Source organism: Engystomops pustulosus, chromosome 2 (assembly GCF_040894005.1).
Source record: "Engystomops pustulosus chromosome 2, aEngPut4.maternal, whole genome shotgun sequence".
NCBI lineage: Eukaryota > Metazoa > Chordata > Amphibia > Anura > Leptodactylidae > Engystomops > Engystomops pustulosus.
Window position 1 is genome coordinate 194,847,119 of NC_092412.1, and position 20,125 is coordinate 194,867,243.

Below are 20,125 nucleotides of genomic sequence, written 5' to 3' on the forward strand. Positions count from 1 at the left end.
TTGGGGTATGTCGCCATGCCACTCTCTAGCCTGCCGCTGCTGCCGCTGCCTCCGCATGCGGCCCCCTATAGTGTCAGGGTCAATTATTGGGTGTATTAGATGCTCTCTCGCCTCACTCGGTCATCACCATGCTGTTGCCAATAATTTTGGCATAATGGTGGGATTAGGCAGCCTCAGAGGCAACCATGCATGCTGCCCCTGCTGTTTCCTGTCCATTTCTGTGGTGTTTCCACCATTTTCTGAGGTTTCCAGGTTTTGGCCAAGCTTCCCTGTGCAGAGCCTTGGTCCCCTTGAAAATGCTCGAGTCTTCCATTGACTTCAATGGGGTTCATTATTCGAAACGAGCACTCGAGCATTGGAAAAAGTTCGCCTTGAATAACGAGCACTCAAGCATTTTAGTGCTCGCTCATCTTTAAAAATGATCTAAAAACAGCATAGTAAATCCAAAAGCAACAAATCTACATGTGATTGCCTTATTCTATACAGTTAATATTATGTGGTCTGCATGTATGTATCCAATAATTTCTAGAGCACAAATTAAAAGTCCTCCTCTTAGTTTAGATAGGTTGCTAATATACCTGAGTACCAATATGGCTGTGTCATAATAATATGTTAGGATATTTAGGCAATGTTAACCCATTGAAGGCAAATCAGCAACTCAAATTCTTGAGGTGCCTGAGTAGGAAGCTTTAGAGATGTTTGTTTAAAAAACTCCTTCTCAATTTCAATGAAAGAGTTAGTAACCATAGATCTTGCAATGGAGAGCTTAAAGCTTGACATAAAATTCCTCTCTAGCAGTGAGAGGCTCCTGTTTCCAAATAAAAAATCATTAGGTCCCAGCATCAGAATGTGTCGAATGTGTTAAACCTTCAAGTGGTTATTTGAAATTGAAGAGACTGCGCAAGGGCTGGGATAAGGCATTTTAGTGACCGAGACTGACAAACAATATTGTCACATACATTTGTGCCTGCAAAGAATGTACCAAACACAGATACCAGAAGTTACTCTGCCACACATTTAAGTACAGTAGATGGCAGCTATAAATTACCAGCAATGAATAAACTACACATATATATCAGCAGTGAATAAACACATATAAATATATACCAGCAATAAATGTATAGCAAACTAGGCCTTCCATTAGGCAGACCCTTACATCCACAGCCAGATTAAGGATTTTAGCAGTATGGGCACCTCATTTAGGATGTAGACCCACATCCACAACAATATATGTAAAAAGATACCACATACTTTTACTATTTCAAATATCAGCCTATGCTCTAGAGATATTAGAAACAATAGTATCTTTAGTTTTAGATTAGTTAATAAAGTCCTACATGTACGAAATCCATAAGACCAATATTCCAAGCAATAGCGCTACAATTTACAAATGATCCCTCCAAACTGCAACACAGCATTACCACAACATAAAGAGAATACCAACATCCTGAGAATGAACACAAGACTTGAGAATGAATACACAGACCAGTATTACCATTTATTTACCAAATATAAACTTCATTTACCGCCATATTGTTATCATACAAACACCACCATGAAAAGGTCAATATTACTAATGATACTTCTGTAAAAGTCACATTATCACCACTACATAATTACTGAATAATACTAAAATACTAAATGATAACCTATACACACACACACACCAGTATTTACCACCATACAATGACCATATAGTAGTAGTCCTGCACAGAGGCTCCAATGTGATCCAATGACTTACTGATGATGTCCCTGATGTTGTCTCTTTCCTGCTGTCTGATCTTCCCTGTGATTTCTTTCAGCCATGATACATCTCTGGGGGTTTATAAAACAGACATGGTTGGCATCATCCTATATACTCTTCACACCTGACCCTCACATACACAGCTGACCACACTGTGCCCCCAAATATATCATATATACCCCTCACATCACAACTGACCACACTGTGTCCTCTACATATATCATATATACCCCTCACACCACAACTGACCACACTGTGCCCCCACATATATCATATATACCCCTCACTCCACAACTGATCACACTCTGCACCCATAATCCATTAGGCAAGGTCACCATATAGTACTTCATTAGGTAAGGCTCCCCCTTAGCATTCCATTAGGCAGGGCTCACCTTTAATAAATCATTAGGTATGCCATTACCTTAGGAATTTATTAGGCACAAGGTTTAATACACACAGTGATGTCACAGCATGGGAGTTAATACACACACACAGTGAGGTTGCAGCACAAGGGGTTAATACACACACAGATCTAGCACAGGGGTTAATACACACAGTGATGTCACAGCACAGGGGTTAATACACAGTGATGTCACAGCAAATGGGGGGGGGGTGATACACACACACTATATCACACTGTGCTCATAAATAATTTGCATAACAAATCTGACCACAATGTGCCCCCCAAATATACCCCATGACAGAACCATTCTGTGACCCCTACATATTTCAAAGAATACATTGCGACGCCCAATATATTACTATACTACAGCCCCTAAATAAATAATACTGTACCCCTAATTATATATGGTGCCCAATTAATTGTACAATATGTGGTTCCCCATGAATTATTTTATATATGACTGCACCCGCTCACAATTCATTATTTAATATACTTCCCCCACATTTAATTAATGTACTCCCGCCCCAAAATTAATTATTTAATATACTACTCCCCACAATACATTATTTAACATACTGCTCCACACAATGAATTAATCTACTGTACTGCTCCCTAGAATGAACTAATATACTGCCTCCCCACAATGATTAAATATACTGCCCCCCAAAATAAATTAATATACTGCCTCCCCACAATTCATTATTTAACATACCACTCCCCACAATTAATTAATATACTGCTCCCTACAATGAACTAATATACTGCCCCCCACAATTAATTATTCAATATACTCCCCCCCACAGTTAATTAATCAATATACTGCTCCCCACAATTAATATACTGCTCCCCACAATTAATATACTGCCTCCCCGCAATGATTAAATATACTGCCCCCCAAATAAATTAATATACTGCCTCCCCACAATTCATTATTTAACATACCACTCCCCACAATGAATTAATATACTGCTCCCTACAATGAACTAATATACTGCCCCCCACAATTAATTAATCAATATACTGCTCCCCACAATTAATATACTGCTCCCCACAATTAATATACTGCCTCCCCACAATGATTAAATATCTGCCCCCAAAATAAATTAATATACTGCCTCCCCACAATTCATTATTTAACATACCACTCCCCACAATGAATTAATAAACTGCTCCCTACAATGAACTAATATACTTCCCCCCACAATTAATTATTCAATATACTGCCCCCCACAATTAAATAATATACCGCCTCCTTAACAATTAATTGTTTAGTATACTAACCCACCGCAATTAATTATTTAATATGCTGCACCCCTACATTTTCTTAATATATGGGGCCCCCTCCATCCTTTTTCTTTTGTTAGATTTAAAATCATGTAATCACCTCTGCTCCCGCGTCTTTTATCTTCTTGCGCTGCCGGCAAGGAAAGGATGCATCCTGGTTCAAAGAGCAATGTGTGATGGGGGTGTCTCCCGGCCACATCGCTTCAGCTCCAGTAACAGTGCTTGAGTGGCCATTTCAGGCTGCATCGAGCACTAAGCAATCACAGGCAGGAGCTTCCTGTCCAGACGGACAGAGACCCCTACCTTGCTGCCAGGTGTCTCCACCCTAATCATTACCGCTATAGGATTGCTAGGTCAGGGGCCCCAACCAAGTAATCTGGAACAAGGACTCGACGCTGGTGTTCCAATAGTGGCAATGATTATCTGGCTCTGCTTAGATTGTTCAAATTAGGTTGCAGTTTTTCCTAGTGACTTTTCACATATGATAATCCTTCTTCATTAGGTACAGAATTTTATTCTGACTTTTCCTAGCCCTGACTTATCACTAAAGAATTTGCTGCCCGGTGACTTTGGGCTTTTAAAGCATTTCTCGATATTGTGCTTTTTTAGCAAACTTGCTTTTAGAGCAGTGCGATGCCTAATTTCTTACTGGCCCCTTAGGGTGCAGTCACATGTAGCGTGTAGCACATGCATTTCAAAAGGTATTGCAACAACTTTTCGAGAGATGTACTTAATTAAACAGCTATTAACATTCAAGTTTATCCCAACCATTAATGCAATGCTAACACATGCGTTAACATTGACTTGGCCAAAGGGTTACCAACAAGACAACAACCCTAAGCAAACCGCTAGAATATCAAAGCAGATGCTTCAGAACATCTATGTGACCATTCCTGACTGGCCCAGCCAGAACCCTGACTTAAACAGAGGGGCACATTTACTCACCTGTCCGACAAAGTTCCCAGAAAGTGCATTGTCTTCCAATAATGCACAGTGCCACGATTCACTAAGATTGTGCGACCAATATCCTGCTTCCCCGTTCAGGAGTTCTCCTTCTTCTTCCTTATGCATGCAAGCGCATTGTCTTGCGACACAATTTGAAAGTTAAATCCTAATCCTAAAGTATCGTGTGCAACACAATCCCAGCGCAGACACCTGTTAAATACCTGTCCAAGCCTTGCAAACCCTGAAAAAGGTGCAAAGTCAGATGAAAGTGATGCATGAGACCCTTAGTAAATGAGAGACTTGAAAATGGCTTCCACCAACATTCACCATCCAACCTGAGGAAACTGGAGAGGGTCTGCATGGAAGAATGACAGAGGATCCACAAATCCAGGTGTGAAAAGCTTGTGCATCATTCTCCAGAAAGCGTTATGTATATTGGGGCTCATTTACTAAGGGTCCTGCGGCTGCACTTTGGTCGGATAGTCCGACAATTTACGATCCACTTCGCATTCAGCAGAGGATTTTGGTGCATCAGCACCGGCTTTCATGCGACACAAATGGGTGGGGGCGGGCTGTCAGACGATCCGACTGATTCGGAAAAAGTGCGGGATTTAACTTTGAAATTGTGTCACAAGCCAGGCACTTACATACACCGGGAGGAAGATGGTGAACTCCGGCGGACCTGAGCAGGGAAGCGACACATGTAGAATCTTGGGCGCACGATCTACGTAAATCACAGCAAAGTTCATCCTCTTTGGACATTCTGGAATGGGGATCGTGCAGAGACCGGGCAAGTAAATGTGCCCCATTGGGCCCATAGGGCAAACTACACTAAATACAGTTTGCCTGTGTATAGTGCAGAGTGTGCCGGATTCAGGATTTCTGGTGCCCATTCTTCATGAATCTGGTGCTTTCCTGCACTGCCCTGACAGAGTTCACCAACTTTTTGACGTACTATAACATGCTGGTGCTGCAGGGGTTGTATGGAGAGAGCTCATTGGCTGAGCTCTCTCCAAACACAGCGGACGTCGGCAGTATTCTACAACTGACAACCGCCTGTCACTACTGCACTGATAGCGGCAGTTAACCTGTTAAGTGCTGCAGTCAAACCCGACCGCGACACCTAACTTCATGGGTGCCGCCATTTGGAGGTCATCGGAGGGTGGCGATCGTTTACCATGTCAGCCTACAGTCTCAATGAGACTTGTAGGCTTGCCAGGTGTAATCATCTCTAATAGCCAGCAGATGGCATGCCATTAGAGATCACCAGTAATTTTGCTATATACTGCAATACAGTAGTATTGCAGTATACAGTATTGGCAATCAGACCTTGCAGGGTTAAAGTACCCTGGAGGGTCTAAAATAATGGAAATTAAAAAAAAAAAAATTTATAAAATCTATTTTAAAAAATGTAAGCAAATGTAAAAAAGTAAAAGTTTAAATCACCCCCCTTTCCCTAGATCACATATAAAAAGAAATAAACAGTAAAAATCATATTCATGATAGTTATCGCCGCATCCCAAAATGCCCGTTTTATCAAAATATAAAAAAGATTATTCACGGCCATAAACACCATAAAATAGTGCCCAAGTGTCCGAATCACTGTCTTTTCCCCATTTTTCAATCCATGAATATTAGAATAAAATGTTATCAGAACAGATCATATAGGTCCCTAGTTGATATAAATTAATACACCAGCACATACCACAAAAAATAAAGAGAAAGGGGCAGATTTACTTAACCGGTCCATTCGCGATCCAGCGGCGCGTTCTCTTTGGTGGATTCGGGTCTTCCGGCGATTCACTAAGGTAGTTCCTCTGACGTCCACCAGGTGTCGCTGCTGCGCTGCAGTCCGCCGAGGCCCGCCGGAGTTCACGATCCTATTCTTGGTGAAGGTAAGCGCGTGTCCAGCGGCATTTTTTTTAAAAAAATGTGCCGGTTTCTCCGGATCCGTTGGGTTTTCGTTTGCGCCGATGCGCCACAATCCGATCGCGTGCGCCAAAAACAAGGGGCAATTCAGGAAAAATCGCCGCAAATCGGAAATATTCGGGTAACAAGTCGGGAAAACGCGAATCGGGCCCTTAGTAAATGACCCCCAAAGTGTCATTTGGAGTGCAGGATAAAACCTGTAAAACACAGCCACCAAGAAAACACCATAAATTTGTCAATTTCACTGCACTTGAATTTTTTTTCCAGCTTTCCATTACATTGCACGAAATAATAAATGATGCCACTAGAAAGTACAATTTGTCCTGCAGATAACAAGCCCTAAAACATCTCTGTAAACCTAAAAAGTTATTGCTTATGGAAGAAGGGGAGTTAAAAACAAAACGCAATACACTTCTGTCGGACTTTGCATGATAAATCTGGCGCATGGTCCGACTAAGCACCGGGACACCCCCTAATTTGTGTCACATGAGGCCTAGTGCAGCTGCGCCACAAAAGGGTTGTGTGAGATACATTTGTGGTGAAGACAATACTTAAATACGTGTTCAAGCAGTTTACACTAGAAAGAACGTGCAAAGTCTGACAGAAAACTGTCGCAAAGCCCTGAGTAAATATGTATTTGTGTATTGTGAAGTATAATTTGTGGGATGGGAGATGACAGCAAGGGCTTAGCTATATGGAGCACCAATGTCGCACCAGGGCATCCTGCAGTCTAGTTAAGCCACCCTTTATGCATCTGCTTATTCTACATTTTGTACTATATAACATTGATGTCTGTTTTATTGTACTAATTAGGTCCTACAGTTTAGTAATGTAACTCAGACTGTGAAATCTTACATACATGTGGTTATTGTTGTTACTTGTTTTATGCTCATAATTAAAAAAAACTAAAGAGATTTGAAAAGAAAAGTAATTATTTGAAATGATAAAAGGAAACCTTAATAAAAATTATTTCCAATTGTTACTATGCTTCCTCTCATCAAAACCTAAAAACTAAAAATATACAGTTTTTTAAATACCAAATTAAAGCCCCACTTGAGCAGCAAATTACAATTTTGTGTTTAAACTAAAAAAAATATATAAATAAAAGCTTATAATTTGTCAAACCAGAAGATGAAATTTTACTGTGGTTATTCAGGCATATGAAGACCTTGTTTCTGATAGGGTTAAAAGAGTGCAGATGCCGCAATATGGGCAGGAATGGGAGCTGCCTTATCTTCTGTGACTCTGGTAGTCGGGTCATCCATGTGGCCATGGAATTCACAGGCTTGTGCATGAAACCATGGAAGAGAATAAGGAGGTTTACTAGCTGTTAGAATACAGCTAACATGCATCAAAATCTCTTTAATGTGCATGTAGCTCAAAGAAGAAAATCTTTTAAATCACATTAGATGTCTGATTCTCTAAACCACAGAACTAGAGATACAGGGAGTAAAATATAAAGATGAGAATTTTGGGGGATATATATCATGATTGTCTCACCGCTGCAAATTCGTAGCCCGATACATCAAGAGGCTTCCGCCAGCAGCGTAGCGTTTATCTGCTCGGCCGGCCGCCCCCCCTTCACACCCCACTGGCATGAAGGTGGCGGATTGGGGAAAATAATCACAAATGCTAGCAAAAAGCTAGCATTTGCGATTATTTCAGGGCCTCTGTGCCACTGGCGGTGCGCAGAGGCCCTGATAAATATCCCCCTTTGTCTCTATCAGCACCTCACAGTAACAACTATGACTTTACCGACCAATATCTCTGATTTTGTAGCTCACAGAACCACAAACCTAATGCTGTTAGAAAGTTAAAGGGCTTGTCCACTTTAAGCAAATAATTAATAATGTTAAAGGAAAAGTTATCCAATTTGCCAATTTACTTTCTGTATCATTTCCCTGTGGTTTTCTAGATCAGTGGATAGAAATCTGTCCATGGACATGTGATGGACCTGCAGGCGCAGTAGACATTATTATTTCAGACAGTAATCAGAGCTGAGTGATACTTACGGCTCATTCACCTGTCTGTCCATCACATGACCATGGATAAATTTCTATCTACTGGAAGGAAACATAGAAGCTTTCTATAGAATAACAGAAAGCAGAGAACTAGAAAGCCTTGCGGAATTGATACAGACATAATAGTGGAAAATTCATAGTATCATAGTATATAAGGCTGGAAAAAGACGCAAGTACATCAAGTCCAACCTTGTATCAACCTCAGTATTTATTACTTTACATAGCTTAGTATTATCTGCAAATATTGGAACTTGACTGTGTAAACCCACTACAATATCATTTCTAAAAATATTAAAAAGAAGTGGCCCCAATACTGACCTCTGTGGCACTCCACTGGTAACGTCAACCCAATCTGATAATGTGCCATTAATGACGTCCCTCTGTTTTCTATCACTAAACCGATTACTTACCCAAATACACAGATTTTACCCTAGTACCAGCAGTCTCATTTTATGCACCAACCTTTTATGCAGCATGGTGTCAAATGCCTTTGAAAAGTCCAGATATACAACATTCACAGCGTTCCCCAGATCCAGTCTGGAACTTACTTCCTCGTAGAAACCAGATTAGTCTGACGGGACCAATCCCTCATAAAACCATGCTGATGCTGGGTTATAAGGTTATGTACAGTAAGATACTCCAGGATAGCATCTCTAACAAACCCCTCAAATATTTTTCCCACCACAGAAGTTAGACTCACAGGTCTGTAGTTTCCAGGATCGCTTTTTGATCCTTTTTTGTATATTGGTACCACATTTGATATGCACCAGTCTATCACCAGTCTATCATGGTACATAGTTCATGAAGAACCTGGGGGTGTATGCCATCTGGCCCAGGTGATTTGTCTATCTTAGTGGTTGCGAGGTGGTGCTGTACCGCTTCCTGGGTTAAACTGTTGACATTCCAAAGTGAATTTAAATCATTCCTCATCGTGTCTTCTACTAGGAGATTTTCCTGGTTAAAGACACTTGAGAAGGCGACATTCAGTAGTGGCCCTTTCCTCATCTCCTTCCACCATGACCCCCCACGCTCTCTGCTTTTAGTTTCTTATCATTTATATTCTTGAAAAATAATTTGATTATTCTAGCTCTCCCTGGCAATATTTCTCTCAGTCTCTATTTTTGCGGCCTTTATCTGCTTTTTACAGGATTTATTTTTCTCTCTATAATCCTGTAATGCCTCACAGATACCTTCACGTTTTAGCACCTTAAAAGCCTTATCTTTCTCGCTTTCCTTAAAAGACTAGTTAGCCACATTGGCTTTTTCTTGTTCCTCTTATGCTTTTTCCCATATGGTATGTGCTTCTCACAGGACTTATTTAGAATAAATGACAAAAATTCCCATTTTTGGTGCTGGTGGTGGGGGGGTCTTTTGTCTTTGAGAACACTGTCCAAGTTTATCCCTATATGGTCTTCCCTTAGTTTCTGAAAATTTGCCCTCCTGAAGTTTAGAGTGTTGGTTGCCCCTGCTGCCTTTCTGGTGTGGCACGTAGTACAATAAGCTAGCATTTGCGATTATTTCAGGGCCTCTGTGCCACTGGCGGTGCGCAGAGGTCCTGATAAATATCCCCCTTTATCTCTATCAGCACCTCACAGTAACAACTATGACTTTACCGACCAATATCTCTGATTTTGTAGCTCACAGAACCACAAACCTAATGCTGTTAGAAAGTTAAAGGGCTTGTCCACTTTAAGCAAATAATTAATAATGTTAAAGGAAAAGTTATCCAATTTGCCAATTTACTTTCTGTATCATTTCCCTGTGGTTTTCTAGATCAGTGGATAGAAATCTGTCCATGGACATGTGATGGACCTGCAGGAGCAGTAGACATTATTATTTCAGACAGTAATCAGAGCTGAGTGATACTTACGGCTCATTCACCTGTCTGTCCATCACATGACCATGGATAAATTTCTATCTACTGGAAGGAAACATAGAAGCTTTCTATAGAATAACAGAAAGCAGAGAACTAGAAAGCCTTGCGGAATTGATACAGACATAATAGTGGAAAATTCATAGTATCATAGTATATAAGGCTGGAAAAAGACGCAAGTACATCAAGTCCAACCTTGTATCAACCTCAGTATTTATTACTTTACATAGCTTAGTATTATCTGCAAATATTGGAACTTGACTGTGTAAACCCACTACAATATCATTTCTAAAAATATTAAAAAGAAGTGGCCCCAATACTGACCCCTGTGGCACTCCACTGGTAACGTCAACCCAATCTGAGAATGTGCCATTAATGACGTCCCTCTGTTTTCTATCACTAAACCGATTACTTACCCAAATACACAGATTTTACCCTAGTACCAGCAGTCTCATTTTATGCACCAACCTTTTATGCAGCATGGTGTCAAATGCCTTTGAAAAGTCCAGATATACAACATTCACAGCGTTCCCCAGATCCAGTCTGGAACTTACTTCCTCGTAGAAACCAGATTAGTCTGACGGGACCAATCCCTCATAAAACCATGCTGATGCTGGGTTATAAGGTTATGTACAGTAAGATACTCCAGGATAGCATCTCTAACAAACCCCTCAAATATTTTTCCCTCCAAAGAAAGTTAGACTCACAGGTCTGTAGTTTCCAGGATCGCTTTTTGATCCTTTTTTGTATATTGGTACCACATTTGATATGCACCAGTCTATCACCAGTCTATCATGGTACATAGTTCATGAAGAACCTGGGGGTGTATGCCATCTGGCCCAGGTGATTTGTCTATCTTAGTGGTTGCGAGGTGGTGCTGTACCTCTTCCTGGGTTAAACTGTTGACATTCCAAAGTGAATTTAAATCATTCCTCATCGTGTCTTCTACTAGGAGATTTTCCTGGTTAAAGACACTTGAGAAGGCGACATTCAGTAGTGGCCCTTTCCTCATCTCCTTCCACCATGACCCCCCACGCTCTCTGCTTTTAGTTTCTTATCATTTATATTCTTGAAAAATAATTTGATTATTTTAGCTCTCCCTGGCAATATTTCTCTCAGTCTCTATTTTTGCAGCCTTTATCTGCTTTTTACAGGATTTATTTTTCTCTCTATAATCCTGTAATGCCTCACAGATACCTTCACGTTTTAGCACCTTAAAAGCCTTATCTTTCTCGCTTTCCTTAAAAGACTAGTTAGCCACATTGGCTTTTTCTTGTTCCTCTTATGCTTTTTCCCATATGGTATGTGCTTCTCACAGGACTTATTTAGAATAAATGACAAAAATTCCCATTTTTGGTGGTGGTGGTGGTGGGGTCTTTTGTCTTTGAGAACACTGTCCCAGTTTATCCCTATATGGTCTTCCCTTAGTTTCTGAAAATTTGCCCTCCTGAAGTTTAGAGTGTTGGTTGCCCCCGCTGCCTTTCTGGTGTGGCACGTAGTACAATAAGCTAGCATTTGCGATTATTTCAGGGCCTCTGTGCCACTGGCGGTGCGCAGAGGTCCTGATAAATATCCCCCTTTATCTCTATCAGCACCTCACAGTAACAACTATGACTTTACCGACCAATATCTCTGATTTTGTAGCTCACAGAACCACAAACCTAATGCTGTTAGAAAGTTAAAGGGCTTGTCCACTTTAAGCAAATAATTAATAATGTTAAAGGAAAAGTTATCCAATTTGCCAATTTACTTTCTGTATCATTTCCCTGTGGTTTTCTAGATCAGTGGATAGAAATCTGTCCATGGACATGTGATGGACCTGCAGGAGCAGTAGACATTATTATTTCAGACAGTAATCAGAGCTGAGTGATACTTACGGCTCATTCACCTGTCTGTCCATCACATGACCATGGACAAATTTCTATCTACTGGAAGGAAACATAGAAGCTTTCTATAGAATAACAGAAAGCAGAGAACTAGAAAGCCTTGCGGAATTGATACAGACATAATAGTGGAAAATTCATAGTATCATAGTATATAAGGCTGGAAAAAGACGCAAGTACATCAAGTCCAACCTTGTATCAACCTCAGTATTTATTACTGTACATAGCTTAGTATTATCTGCAAATATTGGAACTTGACTGTGTAAACCCACTACAATATCATTTCTAAAAATATTAAAAAGAAGTGGCCCCAATACTGACCCCTGTGGCACTCCACTGGTAACGTCAACCCAATCTGAGAATGTGCCATTAATGACGTCCCTCTGTTTTCTATCACTAAACCGATTACTTACCCAAATACACAGATTTTACCCTAGTACCAGCAGTCTCATTTTATGCACCAACCTTTTATGCAGCATGGTGTCAAATGCCTTTGAAAAGTCCAGATATACAACATTCACAGCGTTCCCCAGATCCAGTCTGGAACTTACTTCCTCGTAGAAACCAGATTAGTCTGACGGGACCAATCCCTCATAAAACCATGCTGATGCTGGGTTATAAGGTTATGTACAGTAAGATACTCCAGGATAGCATCTCTAACAAACCCCTCAAATATTTTTCCCTCCAAAGAAAGTTAGACTCACAGGTCTGTAGTTTCCAGGATCGCTTTTTGATCCTTTTTTGTATATTGGTACCACATTTGATATGCACCAGTCTATCACCAGTCTATCATGGTACATAGTTCATGAAGAACCTGGGGGTGTATGCCATCTGGCCCAGGTGATTTGTCTATCTTAGTGGTTGCGAGGTGGTGCTGTACCTCTTCCTGGGTTAAACTGTTGACATTCCAAAGTGAATTTAAATCATTCCTCATCGTGTCTTCTACTAGGAGATTTTCCTGGTTAAAGACACTTGAGAAGGCGACATTCAGTAGTGGCCCTTTCCTCATCTCCTTCCACCATGACCCCCCACGCTCTCTGCTTTTAGTTTCTTATCATTTATATTCTTGAAAAATAATTTGATTATTTTAGCTCTCCCTGGCAATATTTCTCTCAGTCTCTATTTTTGCAGCCTTTATCTGCTTTTTACAGGATTTATTTTTCTCTCTATAATCCTGTAATGCCTCACAGATACCTTCACGTTTTAGCACCTTAAAAGCCTTATCTTTCTCGCTTTCCTTAAAAGACTAGTTAGCCACATTGGCTTTTTCTTGTTCCTCTTATGCTTTTTCCCATATGGTATGTGCTTCTCACAGGACTTATTTAGAATAAATGACAAAAATTCCCATTTTTGGTGGTGGTGGTGGTGGGGTCTTTTGTCTTTGAGAACACTGTCCCAGTTTATCCCTATATGGTCTTCCCTTAGTTTCTGAAAATTTGCCCTCCTGAAGTTTAGAGTGTTGGTTGCCCCCGCTGCCTTTCTGGTGTGGCACGTAGTACAATAAGCTAGCATTTGCGATTATTTCAGGGCCTCTGTGCCACTGGCGGTGCGCAGAGGTCCTGATAAATATCCCCCTTTATCTCTATCAGCACCTCACAGTAACAACTATGACTTTACCGACCAATATCTCTGATTTTGTAGCTCACAGAACCACAAACCTAATGCTGTTAGAAAGTTAAAGGGCTTGTCCACTTTAAGCAAATAATTAATAATGTTAAAGGAAAAGTTATCCAATTTGCCAATTTACTTTCTGTATCATTTCCCTGTGGTTTTCTAGATCAGTGGATAGAAATCTGTCCATGGACATGTGATGGACCTGCAGGAGCAGTAGACATTATTATTTCAGACAGTAATCAGAGCTGAGTGATACTTACGGCTCATTCACCTGTCTGTCCATCACATGACCATGGACAAATTTCTATCTACTGGAAGGAAACATAGAAGCTTTCTATAGAATAACAGAAAGCAGAGAACTAGAAAGCCTTGCGGAATTGATACAGACATAATAGTGGAAAATTCATAGTATCATAGTATATAAGGCTGGAAAAAGACGCAAGTACATCAAGTCCAACCTTGTATCAACCTCAGTATTTATTACTGTACATAGCTTAGTATTATCTGCAAATATTGGAACTTGACTGTGTAAACCCACTACAATATCATTTCTAAAAATATTAAAAAGAAGTGGCCCCAATACTGACCCCTGTGGCACTCCACTGGTAACGTCAACCCAATCTGAGAATGTGCCATTAATGACGTCCCTCTGTTTTCTATCACTAAACCGATTACTTACCCAAATACACAGATTTTACCCTAGTACCAGCAGTCTCATTTTATGCACCAACCTTTTATGCAGCATGGTGTCAAATGCCTTTGAAAAGTCCAGATATACAACATTCACAGCGTTCCCCAGATCCAGTCTGGAACTTACTTCCTCGTAGAAACCAGATTAGTCTGACGGGACCAATCCCTCATAAAACCATGCTGATGCTGGGTTATAAGGTTATGTACAGTAAGATACTCCAGGATAGCATCTCTAACAAACCCCTCAAATATTTTTCCCTCCAAAGAAAGTTAGACTCACAGGTCTGTAGTTTCCAGGATCGCTTTTTGATCCTTATTTGTATATTGGTACCACATTTGATATGCACCAGTCTATCACCAGTCTATCATGGTACATAGTTCATGAAGAACCTGGGGGTGTATGCCATCTGGCCCAGGTGATTTGTCTATCTTAGTGGTTGCGAGGTGGTGCTGTACCTCTTCCTGGGTTAAACTGTTGACATTCCAAAGTGAATTTAAATCATTCCTCATCGTGTCTTCTACTAGGAGATTTTCCTGGTTAAAGACACTTGAGAAGGCGACATTCAGTAGTGGCCCTTTCCTGATCTCCTTCCACCATGACCCCCCACGCTCTCTGCTTTTAGTTTCTTATCATTTATATTCTTGAAAAATAATTTGATTATTCTAGCTCTCCCTGGCAATATTTCTCTCAGTCTCTATTTTTGCGGCCTTTATCTGCTTTTTACAGGATTTATTTTTCTCTCTATAATCCTGTAATGCCTCACAGATACCTTCACGTTTTAGCACCTTAAAAGCCTTATCTTTCTCGCTTTCCTTAAAAGACTAGTTAGCCACATTGGCTTTTTCTTGTTCCTCTTATGCTTTTTCCCATATGGTATGTGCTTCTCACAGGACTTATTTAGAATAAATGACAAAAATTCCCATTTTTGGTGCTGGTGGTGGGGGGGTCTTTTGTCTTTGAGAACACTGTCCCAGTTTATCCCTATATGGTCTTCCCTTAGTTTCTGAAAATTTGCCCTCCTGAAGTTTAGAGTGTTGGTTGCCCCTGCTGCCTTTCTGGTGTGGCACGTAGTACAATAAGCTAGCATTTGCGATTATTTCAGGGCCTCTGTGCCACTGGCGGTGCGCAGAGGTCCTGATAAATATCCCCCTTTATCTCTATCAGCACCTCACAGTAACAACTATGACTTTACCGACCAATATCTCTGATTTTGTAGCTCACAGAACCACAAACCTAATGCTGTTAGAAAGTTAAAGGGCTTGTCCACTTTAAGCAAATAATTAATAATGTTAAAGGAAAAGTTATCCAATTTGCCAATTTACTTTCTGTATCATTTCCCTGTGGTTTTCTAGATCAGTGGATAGAAATCTGTCCATGGACATGTGATGGACCTGCAGGAGCAGTAGACATTATTATTTCAGACAGTAATCAGAGCTGAGTGATACTTACGGCTCATTCACCTGTCTGTCCATCACATGACCATGGATAAATTTCTATCTACTGGAAGGAAACATAGAAGCTTTCTATAGAATAACAGAAAGCAGAGAACTAGAAAGCCTTGCGGAATTGATACAGACATAATAGTGGAAAATTCATAGTATCATAGTATATAAGGCTGGAAAAAGACGCAAGTACATCAAGTCCAACCTTGTATCAACCTCAGTATTTATTACTTTACATAGCTTAGTATTATCTGCAAATATTGGAACTTGACTGTGTAAACCCACTACAATATCATTTCTAAAAATATTAAAAAGAAGTGGCCCCAATACTGACCCCTGTGGCACTCCACTGGTAACGTCAACCCAATCTGAGAATGTGCCATTAATGACGTCCCTCTGTTTTCTATCACTAAACCGATTACTTACCCAAATACACAGATTTTACCCTAGTACCAGCAGTCTCATTTTATGCACCAACCTTTTATGCAGCATGGTGTCAAATGCCTTTGAAAAGTCCAGATATACAACATTCACAGCGTTCCCCAGATCCAGTCTGGAACTTACTTCCTCGTAGAAACCAGATTAGTCTGACGGGACCAATCCCTCATAAAACCATGCTGATGCTGGGTTATAAGGTTATGTACAGTAAGATACTCCAGGATAGCATCTCTAACAAACCCCTCAAATATTTTTCCCACCACAGAAGTTAGACTCACAGGTCTGTAGTTTCCAGGATCGCTTTTTGATCCTTTTTTGTATATTGGTACCACATTTGATATGCACCAGTCTATCACCAGTCTATCATGGTACATAGTTCATGAAGAACCTGGGGGTGTATGCCATCTGGCCCAGGTGATTTGTCTATCTTAGTGGTTGCGAGGTGGTGCTGTACCGCTTCCTGGGTTAAACTGTTGACATTCCAAAGTGAATTTAAATCATTCCTCATCGTGTCTTCTACTAGGAGATTTTCCTGGTTAAAGACACTTGAGAAGGCGACATTCAGTAGTGGCCCTTTCCTCATCTCCTTCCACCATGACCCCCCACGCTCTCTGCTTTTAGTTTCTTATCATTTATATTCTTGAAAAATAATTTGATTATTCTAGCTCTCCCTGGCAATATTTCTCTCAGTCTCTATTTTTGCGGCCTTTATCTGCTTTTTACAGGATTTATTTTTCTCTCTATAATCCTGTAATGCCTCACAGATACCTTCACGTTTTAGCACCTTAAAAGCCTTATCTTTCTCGCTTTCCTTAAAAGACTAGTTAGCCACATTGGCTTTTTCTTGTTCCTCTTATGCTTTTTCCCATATGGTATGTGCTTCTCACAGGACTTATTTAGAATAAATGACAAAAATTCCCATTTTTGGTGCTGGTGGTGGGGGGGTCTTTTGTCTTTGAGAACACTGTCCAAGTTTATCCCTATATGGTCTTCCCTTAGTTTCTGAAAATTTGCCCTCCTGAAGTTTAGAGTGTTGGTTGCCCCTGCTGCCTTTCTGGTGTGGCACGTAGTACAATAAGCTAGCATTTGCGATTATTTCAGGGCCTCTGTGCCACTGGCGGTGCGCAGAGGTCCTGATAAATATCCCCCTTTATCTCTATCAGCACCTCACAGTAACAACTATGACTTTACCGACCAATATCTCTGATTTTGTAGCTCACAGAACCACAAACCTAATGCTGTTAGAAAGTTAAAGGGCTTGTCCACTTTAAGCAAATAATTAATAATGTTAAAGGAAAAGTTATCCAATTTGCCAATTTACTTTCTGTATCATTTCCCTGTGGTTTTCTAGATCAGTGGATAGAAATCTGTCCATGGACATGTGATGGACCTGCAGGAGCAGTAGACATTATTATTTCAGACAGTAATCAGAGCTGAGTGATACTTACGGCTCATTCACCTGTCTGTCCATCACATGACCATGGATAAATTTCTATCTACTGGAAGGAAACATAGAAGCTTTCTATAGAATAACAGAAAGCAGAGAACTAGAAAGCCTTGCGGAATTGATACAGACATAATAGTGGAAAATTCATAGTATCATAGTATATAAGGCTGGAAAAAGACGCAAGTACATCAAGTCCAACCTTGTATCAACCTCAGTATTTATTACTTTACATAGCTTAGTATTATCTGCAAATATTGGAACTTGACTGTGTAAACCCACTACAATATCATTTCTAAAAATATTAAAAAGAAGTGGCCCCAATACTGACCCCTGTGGCACTCCACTGGTAACGTCAACCCAATCTGAGAATGTGCCATTAATGACGTCCCTCTGTTTTCTATCACTAAACCGATTACTTACCCAAATACACAGATTTTACCCTAGTACCAGCAGTCTCATTTTATGCACCAACCTTTTATGCAGCATGGTGTCAAATGCCTTTGAAAAGTCCAGATATACAACATTCACAGCGTTCCCCAGATCCAGTCTGGAACTTACTTCCTCGTAGAAACCAGATTAGTCTGACGGGACCAATCCCTCATAAAACCATGCTGATGCTGGGTTATAAGGTTATGTACAGTAAGATACTCCAGGATAGCATCTCTAACAAACCCCTCAAATATTTTTCCCTCCAAAGAAAGTTAGACTCACAGGTCTGTAGTTTCCAGGATCGCTTTTTGATCCTTTTTTGTATATTGGTACCACATTTGATATGCACCAGTCTATCACCAGTCTATCATGGTACATAGTTCATGAAGAACCTGGGGGTGTATGCCATCTGGCCCAGGTGATTTGTCTATCTTAGTGGTTGCGAGGTGGTGCTGTACCTCTTCCTGGGTTAAACTGTTGACATTCCAAAGTGAATTTAAATCATTCCTCATCGTGTCTTCTACTAGGAGATTTTCCTGGTTAAAGACACTTGAGAAGGCGACATTCAGTAGTGGCCCTTTCCTGATCTCCTTCCACCATGACCCCCCACGCTCTCTGCTTTTAGTTTCTTATCATTTATATTCTTGAAAAATAATTTGATTATTTTAGCTCTCCCTGGCAATATTTCTCTCAGTCTCTATTTTTGCAGCCTTTATCTGCTTTTTACAGGATTTATTTTTCTCTCTATAATCCTGTAATGCCTCACAGATACCTTCACGTTTTAGCACCTTAAAAGCCTTATCTTTCTCGCTTTCCTTAAAAGACTAGTTAGCCACATTGGCTTTTTCTTGTTCCTCTTATGCTTTTTCCCATATGGTATGTGCTTCTCACAGGACTTATTTAGAATAAATGACAAAAATTCCCATTTTTGGTGGTGGTGGTGGTGGGGTCTTTTGTCTTTGAGAACACTGTCCCAGTTTATCCCTATATGGTCTTCCCTTAGTTTCTGAAAATTTGCCCTCCTGAAGTTTAGAGTGTTGGTTGCCCCCGCTGCCTTTCTGGTGTGGCACGTAGTACAATAAGCTAGCATTTGCGATTATTTCAGGGCCTCTGTGCCACTGGCGGTGCGCAGAGGTCCTGATAAATATCCCCCTTTATCTCTATCAGCACCTCACAGTAACAACTATGACTTTACCGACCAATATCTCTGATTTTGTAGCTCACAGAACCACAAACCTAATGCTGTTAGAAAGTTAAAGGGCTTGTCCACTTTAAGCAAATAATTAATAATGTTAAAGGAAAAGTTATCCAATTTGCCAATTTACTTTCTGTATCATTTCCCTGTGGTTTTCTAGATCAGTGGATAGAAATCTGTCCATGGACATGTGATGGACCTGCAGGAGCAGTAGACATTATTATTTCAGACAGTAATCAGAGCTGAGTGATACTTACGGCTCATTCACCTGTCTGTCCATCACATGACCATGGACAAATTTCTATCTACTGGAAGGAAACATAGAAGCTTTCTATAGAATAACAGAAAGCAGAGAACTAGAAAGCCTTGCGGAATTGATACAGACATAATAGTGGAAAATTCATAGTATCATAGTATATAAGGCTGGAAAAAGACGCAAGTACATCAAGTCCAACCTTGTATCAACCTCAGTATTTATTACTGTACATAGCTTAGTATTATCTGCAAAAATTGGAACTTGACTGTGTAAACCCACTACAATATCATTTCTAAAAATATTAAAAAGAAGTGGCCCCAATACTGACCCCTGTGGCACTCCACTGGTAACGTCAACCCAATCTGAGAATGTGCCATTAATGACGTCCCTCTGTTTTCTATCACTAAACCGATTACTTACCCAAATACACAGATTTTACCCTAGTACCAGCAGTCTCATTTTATGCACCAACCTTTTATGCAGCATGGTGTCAAATGCCTTTGAAAAGTCCAGATATACAACATTCACAGC

General features: G+C 40.4%; 1 protein-coding gene across 6 annotated transcripts in view; it reads right to left on the minus strand.

Annotated features, from left to right (window-relative positions):
- The window catches only part of TSHB (thyroid stimulating hormone subunit beta), a 132,217-nt gene that overhangs the window by 39,138 nt on the left and 72,954 nt on the right, over window positions 1–20,125 (minus strand). The window contains exon 2 of one of the 6 annotated variants that reach the window (XM_072137709.1): window positions 1,742–1,815. The exons of the other annotated variants lie outside the window; for them this stretch is intronic. Within the exon in view, the coding sequence (XP_071993810.1) occupies window positions 1,742–1,806 (65 nt within the window). The 5' untranslated portion in view covers window positions 1,807–1,815. The remainder of the gene's footprint in view (window positions 1–1,741; window positions 1,816–20,125) is intronic. 6 annotated transcript variants of the gene reach the window in all.